General features: G+C 57.9%; 1 protein-coding gene across 2 annotated transcripts in view; it reads right to left on the bottom strand.

Moving 5' to 3' along the window:
- Positions 1-1,150: 1,150 nt before the first annotated feature.
- The window catches only part of BRD4 (bromodomain containing 4), an 87,605-nt gene continuing 77,447 nt past the window's right edge, over positions 1,151-11,308 (bottom strand). Inside the window, exons 12-20 of one of the 2 annotated variants that reach the window (XM_070792629.1) lie at positions 8,246-8,298; positions 7,729-8,110; positions 6,532-7,125; positions 4,250-4,362; positions 3,989-4,151; positions 3,722-3,852; positions 3,360-3,565; positions 3,036-3,270; positions 1,151-2,763 (exon numbers count right to left, since the gene is read on the bottom strand). In XM_070792629.1, coding sequence (XP_070648730.1) covers positions 2,695-2,763; positions 3,036-3,270; positions 3,360-3,565; positions 3,722-3,852; positions 3,989-4,151; positions 4,250-4,362; positions 6,532-7,125; positions 7,729-8,110; positions 8,246-8,298 — 1,946 coding nt within the window. In that variant the 3' untranslated portion in view covers positions 1,151-2,694. Of the gene's footprint in view, positions 2,764-3,035; positions 3,271-3,359; positions 3,566-3,721; positions 3,853-3,988; positions 4,152-4,249; positions 4,363-6,531; positions 7,126-7,728; positions 8,131-8,245; positions 8,299-11,308 lie in introns of those variants that run through there. The other variant, XM_070792630.1, reaches the window with a different exon arrangement.

The following is an 11,308-nucleotide window of genomic DNA, read 5'->3' as shown; positions in this document are numbered from 1 at the left end:
GTGCATACAGTACAGTATGGGCTCGTACACACCTCTTACTCTTGTATAGAACTAAGATTTCTAGTACTGTGGGAGGGGTTGGGAAGTGGCCAGAGAAATTAAATAGTAGATCCAAGTTCTAATAACAACCCAGTTAGAGAAACACCCTTCAGGGAGGTGTGGAGAGGGCCATGGCAGAGTTAAATCTTTAGAAGGAAGGTGCAGACAAACCGTTTCTCCAGCTAAACAGACTTGGCCTGGGGAAGTTTCTGAACAAAACACCGAACAAAAAATGAGAGTGGGATGAGAAGGAAGAAACCCCATGGAACCAAAATATAAGTCACACTTGAACCAGCACAGTGGTTTGTTTATAAGGAAGTGCTGTGGGAGGGGGAAGAGGGTAGGGAGGAGTGTGGAGCAGGAGTGGGGCAGGTCTCTGGCTAAATGCCTGAACTACATATACCATCAATTGGGATGTTTGGCAGATCCCAAACCCAAGATACAGGGCCTTTCTGCTTGAAAAAAAGGAGAGTGTGGGTTAATAAACAGTGCTGGAAATGTTTCAACCACTGTGTCTTTGCATACGTGTAAGTGATAAACTTTCATCTCACATACTGGGGGCTGCTCTTGAGTACTGCCCTTGCCCTGTGGCTGGGGCATGTGTGTACAGATGGGTGCACAGGCAGGCCCAGCAGGGTGTCCACCCAGCAGGCTTGGGGGTGGAGTGGGGTGAGGATCCTATCTGGGGAGATGTACATTATCTAAGTATCTTGTTAACCCTGAGCTTAAATGAAAGGAGTTCGGCAGAGGCAGGCAAGGTGGGAGACGTGGCTCAAGTCCTTTGGGCGAGTGGGAGATCAGGATGGAGGAAGGGCAAAGGGAAAGAATACTGTCTGGACTTTGGCCAGGTTCTGCTGGAGCATGTCACCAACTTCGAGTCCACAGGGAGAAGGGATACCTGGGCTCCCAGTTAACAGCTTCAGTCTAGAGGGGGCAGCTCCTGCCCAGGGACAGGCCAGGTGGTCCCAGGCGGTAGTTCTTGTACCAAGGTGGTGCGTGCGTGCGTGCGTGTGTGTGTGTGTATGTTGGGCGGGGGGGGGCGGGGGGGGGGGCAGACTTAGCCTAGGCAACAACAGGTGGTTCACAAAGAAATATCAGGGAGACGCCAGCATTAAAAAAGAGAGATGTGTTTATTCCATGATCAGTACAGACCAAATGCATATTCACCGTATGAAAGTCAAACCAGTCAATGACTCCAGAGTTTGGCCAACACTGAGGCGCCAGCGTCATGGTGTAGAGTGGGTTCTCATGGCACGCGTAACCTCACCAAGGGCTCCAATTATAAAATTAAAAAAAAAAGTCGGGAAGGGGCAGCCGGTTGGTAGGGCCAAGCGCCAGGCAGGGAGTCTCTGCCTCAGTCTGTGGCTAATGGCCCCTTGTGCCCACCTCACCCCCTGGCCCTTCCTCTCCTGGTTTAAAAAAAAAAAAAAAAACTCAAAAAACTCAAAAACAAACAAAAAAAAAAACCCCAACAGATTTTACATTAAAAATAAAAAGAAGCCAACAAATGGGGGGAGGAAAAAAGAATAAGAAAACGCAGTTTTCTGGTTTTATAATTAAAAACAGACTAGTAAAAGTTTGAAACTGAGTAAAATGTAGGCAGTTTTTTTTGTGTGTTTTGTATTTTGTGTGTGTGTGGGTTTTTCTTTTTTTTTTTTGAGTTTTTTTTACACCAGTTTGGTGGAGTCACCAACAAACTTCAAACAAAGATATGCCAACTATGTTTCACTACACAGTACAGCCACGGTCACACACTACCCACAGCGCGGTGGCAGCCGCCGCTCAATGAGGAGACGATCACACCATTTCAGAGATAAGCAGTGCCATTGTGTCTGGAGGAGAAGAGAGAATTAAAAATAAAATAGAATTCAACAAAAAATATATATATAGAAAAAAACAAAACAAAACAAAACCAGAAACACAGGTGGGAAGGAACTGACTTTGGTTGGTGGCCTCACTCGCCAGGCGAGGCCGGCCCACACACACGCGTGTGACAGTCACCTCGCTCCAGATTGCCATGGACACACACACACCTCCACGGCACTATTCCCTTTTGCACAAGCGAACACTTACAGAGAGCGGCTCTCAATTAAAGGCTTGTGGGGGGAGGGGAAGGGAGGGGTGGGGTCTGTTCAAGGCAAAGTCAGTGCCAGCAAGGGGGTGGGCCAGCGCCCTTGCCACCTCCAGCTCTTGCAAGCCTGCCCTGGTCTCCTGGGTGTGGGCAGCGGCAGCTGGGGTGTGGGAAAGGACTCCCGGTGGGCAGGACGTCACGAACGTCACGCTCTTGGGGACAGTAAACCAGTCACGGTGGCGGCAGCAACGATGTCCTGTGTATACTGTGTAGACATTTGGCAGAGAGAAGGGCCTCTGCCCCACACGCGGGGACTCGGGGCTTGGGTCTAGCCGGCACTTGCTCATGGCGAGGCGTGCCCTGTGCCGATGTCCTGTGGGGGTGGCAGGACGTGCGGCTGGCTGTAAGGCAGACAGGCTCTGCGATCCTCAGCTGCCCACCAGGCCTGCCCCAGGCATAGCATGCAGGAGAGCCAGGCCTGAAGACACCCCCTCGCCGCTGCTACTGCCTCCGTTGCTGCCCCTAACACTATGGAGAGTCAACGTTTTGCCAGGAAATCAAAGTCAGAAGTCACCCAGGTGCTCTCAGAAAAGATTTTCTTCAAATATTGACAACAGATCACTCTGAAAATTCATGTCAATGGTAGCTGCCATCTGGAGGAGAGAGGAGGGTAAGAGGAAGTGAAATTTCATGCTCTGCCCTTGCTCCCAGAATCCCCGCCCTGCCCTCCATCGACGGCTCTCCCCACAAGCCCACACTGTAGTACTTCCTGAATCAGGCCTGAGCACCCTGGAGGCCCAGAGGGCCAGCACAGCACAAACAAGGAGAGCTCGGCCCCCGCCACCTCCTGGACCTCAGGGTCCCCTTTCTCAACTCCCCCAGGGGTGGATCTCTTCCCAGCAGTGCCCAAAGCCCCCCGGCTCACCGCTTCCCGGCGCCTTCGCTCCTGCTCCTGCTTCCGGGCCAGCTCTCGCTGCTGGTCCAGCATGGACTGGGGCTGGGAGCTCCGGGCCTGGGGGGCGGCAGCGGCAGCTACAGCAGCTGCCTGTTGCTGCTGCTGCTGCTGTTCCTGGCGCTGCTGCTGCTGCTGCTCCTGGCGCCGCCGTGCCTCCTCATGGGCTCGCCGGGCCTGCTCCAGCGCATCCTCATCCTCCCGGCTCCTGAGCAGGGCAGGGCTCTGTGTCAGCATCCACATGGGGACAGGTTTGAGCCCAGGGAGCCCCACGCCCCACCCAGATCCCACGCCCACCTCATGCGCTCCTGCCGCAGCCGCTCCTTCTCCTTCTCTGCGTGCTCAGCCTGCGCCTTCAAGGCCTTCTCGCGCTCCTCCTTCTCTCGGGCTGCGCGGCGGAACTGCTCGAAGCTGTCGCTTGAGGACTTTGCTGTGGAGGATGGGGTGGTGGGATGCTTCTGCACCAGGCTAGCCCAGGAGCCCATGTTCTTGATTTTTAGGTCCTGTGAGACAGATAGACCACGGGGCTGGTGAGGCACTCTGCTGTGCCTGGACTCCTCAAGAGGCCTGAAGTCTGAGGATGCACCCACCCAGGCAGCTCCCTGAGTGCCCTGGGTGGGGTGGGAGTGAAGGGCATTCATGGCTCCAACTGCTCCTACCTTTTTGGGTGCAACTGGCGTCTTCGGCTCCTGTTTCTGTTTGTCCTTGTCTGGGGCCCCTGGTGGGGGTGCATTCTGCTCAGGGGGCCGAATGACAGGCCTCCCGACATCCACAGGCTTCATCTCAGGCCCTGGAACACAAACAGCCCATGGGCCTGGGCCCTACCCACCTCAGCAGGGCATGGCTGACCGGCCCACAGAAAGTTCACACCCAGTGCAGGCTCCCGGAGACCCTCAACCTCTGCAGGGGTTGGAGAGGGCACTCACGCTGGGGCAAGTGGACAGGGGCCTTGATGCTCTCCGGGTGCTTGGGGGGCTCCGGCCGCAGTGAGGGGCTGAAAGGCTCACTGCGGATGATGGGTGAGTGGATCTTCTCCTCCTTCACCACCACCAGAGGCTGGGGCTGGACCACAGAGGCCGCTCGGAGCTCCTGGGACAGCACAGGCATGGCAGCTGGTGAGGCAGACAGCCACCTCTGGTCCCGCCTGTCCCCACCCCTGGGGGCTGATGCCCAGCCCTGTCCTTTACCTGCTTCTTAGGCTGGACATTTTGCTGGGGTGGCGACTGGTGGGTCAGGCTCTGGAACTGTGGTATCTGGGGGGAATGTATCATAAGCGGGGAGGGGGCTTCACGGAGGTGACCTAAGAGAAGGAACAAGGAGCTTATCAGCCAATCTGGTGTGGAGGTCACAGGCCCTGAGCCCAGCCAGGGAAGCCCCACAACAGCTCAGCCCCTGGCACCTCGGGCCCTCTGCTCACTGTGCTGTGCTTAGTGGCTCAGTTGTGTCTGACTCTGCAACCCCATGGACTATAGCCCACCAAGCTTCTCTGTCCATAAGAATTCTCCAAGCAAGAATACTGGAATGGGTAAATTCCTTCTCCAGGGGAACTTCCCAACCCAGGAATCAAACCAGGGTCTCCTGCATTGCAGGCGGATTCCTCACCAGCTGAGCTCATTATGTTCACTGCGCTCACTGTAAAACAGGGCTCTACGGAGCCATGAACTCAATTCTGGTTGTTGATAGCACTGTGTGTCAGGAAAAACAGCCTTCATTAAGAAACTTTAAGAAGTACAGATACATCTGGGCCTACGTGGGGTCTGGACTTAAGTCCTTTTTAAAAGTTCTTCAGGTGGTCCGATGGTACGATCTGGGTCAAACACGACGGATGTCAGTAACCCCACAGAGCAGGCAGCCTCGGTGCCCAGCTGTCCCCATGTGACTAGGCCAGTCTGCCTGGACAGCTGCTTCGGGTCTAAGGCCGGACCCCCAGGAACCTCCCCAACACAACTCAACCTGCAAGGCCCACAGAGTAGGGAGAAGGGCCCGGCACACCCACCTTCATCCAAGCCAATGCTGGGGGTACCCAGGCAGCCTTGGCCCAGGCCTGCCAGAAATCCACAAACACACAAGTACAACAAGCCCCCCCCCCGGGGGGGGTCGCTCCCTTGGGAGCCCCTTCTGAGGAGGATCTAGCTGATGGCTCCCAGGCCTGTGACATGGAGGCATCTCCTGCCTCCTGGTGGCTCACTCAGCAGGACCTAAAGGGGAGCCGAGCAGCCTGGGGCAATGCCTGCAAGTTGGCCTTCCCCAGAGTTGCTTGCTAAGCCTCCTTGGCCTCCAAAAACTTGGCCTTTGACCCAGAGCCCCCAGCTGGACTCCAACACACATCACTCCCTGTGACCCAGTCTAGGCCACAGAACTCAAGCGGAAATGGGCCCAGGGACTGTAAGCACAGGCAGCCAGAGGGAACCTGCCCTGCTCCAGATGCTGACTCTTCCAAAGGTATCTCATCACCAGACGAGCCCTGGTCTCAGACTTGAGGAAACCCCCAGCCATCTGCAAGCTGCTGGGACTGTTACTGGTCTTCCCGAGAAACGACGGCCAGCTGCTCTCAGCTCAGGGTGCACAGCGAGCCACTTGGCACCTACAACTTTTACCAGGTTTAGGAAAAATCACAGCCTTAAGCCAACAGCTTTATTCAATTTGTTGGCAGCACCCACAGCACCCCTCAGGTCAGGCTGCACAGTCTATGTGCCAAGCCCAGGACCCTCAGCTCTGACCCTCACATGTCACCACACCATGAGGCATCAACAAGAATACTGCCAGACTGTTTTGGTCAGAGACACCTAGAAAACAAGTATTCAGGAAAGGCAGGAGGGCTTGGCCTGCCCGATGCTGTTGACTGAAAATGGGCAGCGGAGGTCAGGCTAGAGACTGGGAGCAGAAGACACGAGTGGTTTCCCAGAAAGTTGTGCGCTACCTTTGGGCTTCAGCCCAATTCTCCCTGACATGTTTCCAGCTCCACCAGGGGGGCCTCCTGACACCAAAAGCAGAGCACCTTTTCAGGCAGGTATCCAGAGAGCCACTGCTGCCCAGATTTGCTCCTGGCTCAGCCTGGACCTTATACCCCACTGTTTGTTAAACCAGCTCCTGCTCATTCTAGTCACCTCCAGGAAGCCTGCCCCAACCCCCAGAGGCAGAGGAGGTACCTTCCTTGGGCTCTCAGCTCCCCTTCCTACAGGAATCACCATGCACTGTAATGCTATCTTGACTGTGAGTTCCAAAAAACTGACCAACTGAGGGCTTAATCTGTCACCTTGGCTTGAAAGCAAGATGCACACCTGATTAAAACACTGTATCACTGCCTCTTTTCAGCTGTGTCTCTCCAACCAACCCAGAGCCTCCGAGACTTAGCTCTGAGCTCACGTCAGCCTGCTGTGCCCAACTGACCCACCTGGCTCCTCGGGGATGAGATTCTGGGCCTGGAGCCAGCCTCCCCAAAGCCCGGGGGCAGGGTGGGGACACTTACCAGTGGAGTAGGGGTCTGACTTGTGGTGCCGGGGTGAAGGGTGGTGCTGGATGACTTGTTGAGGCTTGGCAGGCTGCGGCGGGGGTGGCTGCTGGCCTGTGGGTGGGTGGGGTGGCTGCTGGCCAGGGGGCGGCGGGGGCTGCTGGATGTGAGCGGGGAACTGCATGGGCTGCATGTGCACAGGCCGTGGGGGGGGCTGGTGCTGCTGCTGGGGGGGGGGCTGGGGTTGGGGTGGGGGTGGGGGTGGCGGCTGCTGCTGCTGCTGCAGCTGCTGCACGGAGGGATGGGGAGGCGGGGGCAGGGGGGGCGGGGGCTGCGACTGCACCTTCACGGAAGGGAGTAGTGGCGTGGGGGGCTGCACCTTCTGCAGCTGCTGCAGGTAGAGCTGCATCTGCATGGAGGTGAGGGGCGGGGCAGGCGGCTCTTCGTCCTCCTGCAGCAGCACTTGGGGGGGCTGAGCCATGGGGGGCTGCGGGAGGAGGGGTGGCTGGGCCAGGGCGGGCGACACAGTGGGGGGACGGGAAGCCTTGGGGGGCAAGGCGGCAGCTCGGTTACTGGGCCGTGATGGCTGCTGAGGCAGCGCGTTGTGCAAAGCTGCAAGGACGGGAGCCAGGTGGTGAGGCTCACACACTGTGCGGCCCCCGGCCCAGCCTTTCTCCTCCATCCCGCCCTCTGACTTGTCTCCCTTCAACTGGCAACCTCTCCCCACCCTCCTTGGCTTCCCCAGAACTCGAGAGTCAGGATGGCATCCAGGGAGGGCTACAGGAAGAAGCCCCCCCCCGCCCCACCCCCCCACCAGCATCATCCTGCCCTGTGCTCCATGCCCCTAACTTTCCTCCCTCCCCTCCAACCGTTCCACTCACCCTCCAGGTCTTTCGTCATCCCCACATCCCTTGCAGGATGAGAGTTCATGCCCTCCCACCCCTGACTGGGAGCCACAGAGTAGTCCCATCCTTTCCCACCTCGCACTGCGAGGCCTGGCCCACCAGACCTGGATCAGTATCTTCTGCACCAAAGCACGGTCTCTCCTTGCAAGGCCTGTCCTGTCCACACTTCTGGCATCATTTCCAGAATGGGCCCAAGGAGCGGCTAATCGACCCCGAGCAACCAGACAGCTGAGGCTAAGAGGGATTCTACCCGTGGCTCAGAGGAGCCCGTCACCGTACTAAGACCCGAGTGGGCACGGTCACCGCTCACCTGGAGGAGAGACCACCGAGTGCTGGTTGAGATGAGGCGGAGTGCTGTGCTCAGGAGGCTGGGGCAGGTGAGGGGGTAGCTCGGGCTGTGGCAGGTGCAGGATGGGCTGGGTGAAGTGGCCGATGGGGTCGAAGACACTGCCTGGAAGCTGGGGCTCCAGCACAGGCACCTGGGCGGCGATGAAGGGTGGAGGCGAGGACTTCATCGCGGGGGCCGCCTGCTGTGGCATGGAGGGGGGCGGGGGCGGGGCCGGGGGCTGCTGCGGAGGCTGCTGCTGGGGCGGCGGCGGCGGCGGCGGGGGCTGCTGGGGCGGCGGCGGCGGCGGGGGCTGGGGCATGGGGGCCGGGGCCTGCTGCATCTGCTGATGGTGGTGGTGGTGGTGCTGCAGACAGACAGGACAGGCTGACATGAGGTAGGCCACAGTGTCTGGGCCAAGCACAGGACCCCTCCCCGCCAGGGCCCACACAAGCAGGCAGCCACTGCCCACCTGCTCAAAGACACCCCTGAAACCACCTACCTTCTTCTGCTCCCTCCCAGGGTGCCCCTTCTTTTTTGACTTCGGAGCCATCTCTGTGGAGGTAAAGAGAAGGCGGTGAGGCTCTAAGGGAGAAGACTGGGAGCGGGCCTTCCACGCAGAGTGAGGAGAAAACAGAGGGTGAGTTCAGGAGAAGGGCCAAGTGACAGTGAGAGGGAGGGTGGCCGGGTTCCGTCTGGGAGGGGTCACAGGGGAGGGAAAGATGTGTGGGTGTCACCTACCCATTTGCCTGCGGCTTTTTTTCCTAGCAGGGACCATGCCTAGCTTCCCCACCAAACTCCAGACCATCAGCTTCATGACAAGAGCACACCCGAACGTGTGGGGGACTGAACTACGAGGGACCTCCTGGCTCAACCGTCTCCCCTTCTTGGCTAGTCAGAGGCCTCCACAGGGATCTGAGCATCTGCACCCCAACCTGCTTCACCCTGGGACCACCACGGTGCTTGAAATGATCTTATCCATTTAAGAAACTAGTAAAGTAAGGCTCAGAGAAGTTGAGGGACTTGCCCCAGCCACACAGCCCAAAAGTAACAACTCAGCGGCCTCCAGCTGCACTGCCCTCTGACACTTGCGCCTTCCCATTGTCCCAGGAGAAGCAGAAATGTACAGGTGGTGACAGGGACCACTGGTGCCAGCACGGGCCAAGGCCCTGGCCACAGAGCCGTGGGACAGGCGAGGAGAGCGCTGCCAAGCGGGAAGTGCTGACAAGCAGGAAGTGCTGACAAGCTTGTGCATTTTGTGGAGGGAGAGAAGCCAGCCAGCCAGCCTCTCTGGACGACCCAGGAACCAATGAGGGAGGCACTCGATGCTGTGGCCAGCAGAGGCGGCGGCCACTGGCCAGACTCCTCTTCCTCTCAGGAGACCAGCCTCAGAGAAGTCCCTGTGTTGGGACATGGTTCATGTGCTGTAGGGAGACAAAGTATGTGTCCTGGCTTCTCAGGAGCCCATGGCTTGTTGCTGCCACTGTGTGGGCACATCTGGGGTGTGCCCGTCTCTGTGAGGAGTGTGCAAGAGCCACCCTGAGCCCCTCTACCCCGCCTCTATAGAGCTTCATGCTAAGGAACTTTGGCCCACAGGATTCCCCTCGCCAAACACCGCTGGGTGCACATCCTGGAGCGGGAGACAGGGAGGGTAAGCCTGGCCAGGGCTCGAAGGCTGGGAAGGGAAGCCACCGACCACCAGGTGGGAGCTGGGATCTCGTCGCTTCGCGTGGCCTCCCCTGCGCTCCTCACCAGGGTACCGGCTCTTGCCGCTGGTGCTGGAGGACACATGCTTTTTGCCCAAAGTGGGGCTAGCTCCGCTGGTAGCTGCTTCACGGAGGGCAGTGCTAAGGAAGCTTTGGAGAGGCGTACGGCCTTGGTGTAGTGTGCCACTTAGAGGGGTGAGGGAGACCTCGTGCCCTGCCAGAACTCACCATTCCATGCAAGAGGTAAGACAGTGACACAGAACTCTGCGGCTACAGACACGTTTTTACCTGAGTGGCAGTGACTAGGGACACCTGGGGTGGGGGAACTGCAGGCCCAGCCCCAAACCCAGATACTAGAGATGCCAGGATACAGGGCTCAGGACTCTACAGGTCACGTATGAGACCTGGTAGAAAGGACACTCGAGTCACAACGTATGAAGGGAGCAGTTTGGGTAATTTGCAGGATTGGGCCACGAGCCGGGTGTCTGGGACCTCGGGGTGAAGGAACGCTGGGCCACACAGAAGATGGAAGCCCAGGGCTGAGGGGACCCTACACACACAAGGCTGGAGCATGGCACACAGGAGGAAGAGGACGGGGCGTTCTCCCAGGCCGGGCTCCCCTCCCAGGGTAGATGCCAGCAACAGAAATTGCAGCTCAAGGGAGGCTGGGGGCAGGAAGGCGGTCAGTGCATTAAGTATGACCTGGATAGGACACTGTGTCGCAGGGAAAAGGTTGGATGGGGTTGAGATGGCCTTTCATCTCATGGCCTTGGTGGGGAAAACACTTTTTTCCAACACAGAAGAGGGACAAGTGGCTTTGAGCCCTCACCACCTCCCTGCAGCCATGAGCAAGAGAGGCCCACTGGAGGAACTAGAGGGGACAAAGTGCAATGGGGCCCTTAAGGATCCAGGGAGTGGGTATCAGCTGCCTTAGAAAGGTCACCAGGAGTATCACCCCCAAGCTGCACAGAAGTGCGGGGTAGGGCTGGCCTAGAGCGGGAGAGAAGGTGGGAGGCACCCAGCAGACCACCAGGACCAGAGGACTCAAGGCGCTGGCGGCAGGGACCAAGGGGTGCTGGAGCCTATTTGGGGCTGTCACAGCTGGCTCACATGCACCACTCGCCTCGTGGTAGGAAGACAAGACAGGAAGTGTACAACTTCACCACACACCAGCCCCAAGACACCCCCCACACAAAACTCTCTAGAAAGGGTTACATGAAGATGGCCTCAAGTACTGTGTGATCTTTATTCCATGAACATCTTGAACTCAACACAAATTTCAGCTTTACATAAGATGGTAATTGTACAAAGAATTAAAACGTTTTTGTAAAATCTGATTAAAACACTGATTCCTCCCCACTCCCCCACAACTCAAGGGAAGGAGACAGGACGGAAGGCAAGGGCAGAGGTGCAGAGCCCCTCAACTGAACAGACTGGAAGCCTCCGCACCAGCAGACACCCGGCCTCCCACCCTTCCCTAGAGCAACTTCTCAGGCCCGGCTGGCACCAGCCAGCGCCCGCACACTGGAGGCTGCCGAAAGGGTGGGCAGGCTTCTGCTCGCTCTGCTCTTCCTGGGGCATCGGTGCCAGCCCGAATCGAACGATCAAGTTCTCTGTCAGACGGAAGCACCATGGGCAAGGACAGGACCCCTGAACAGAGAAGATGCAAGGATCACATAGGAAGAGCTGGCCTGGGGCTACAGCCTCTGTGCCCACGAGCGGGAAGGGGTGGGGTGGCACACAGGCTGACGCCATGGGAATCTAGCCTGCCATTTGCTCCAAGACGGCAGAATCTTCCCAGAAAGACAATGCCAGCAGCTTCCCAACTGTCCTGTGGGAATCTCTGGGCATGAAGCCCC

The sequence above is a fragment of the Bos indicus genome, chromosome 7, assembly GCF_029378745.1.
Source record: "Bos indicus isolate NIAB-ARS_2022 breed Sahiwal x Tharparkar chromosome 7, NIAB-ARS_B.indTharparkar_mat_pri_1.0, whole genome shotgun sequence".
Lineage (NCBI taxonomy): Eukaryota > Metazoa > Chordata > Mammalia > Artiodactyla > Bovidae > Bos > Bos indicus.
The sequence above is the reverse complement of the archived record's forward strand: the minus strand, read 5'-3'. Positions and strand labels throughout refer to the sequence as shown.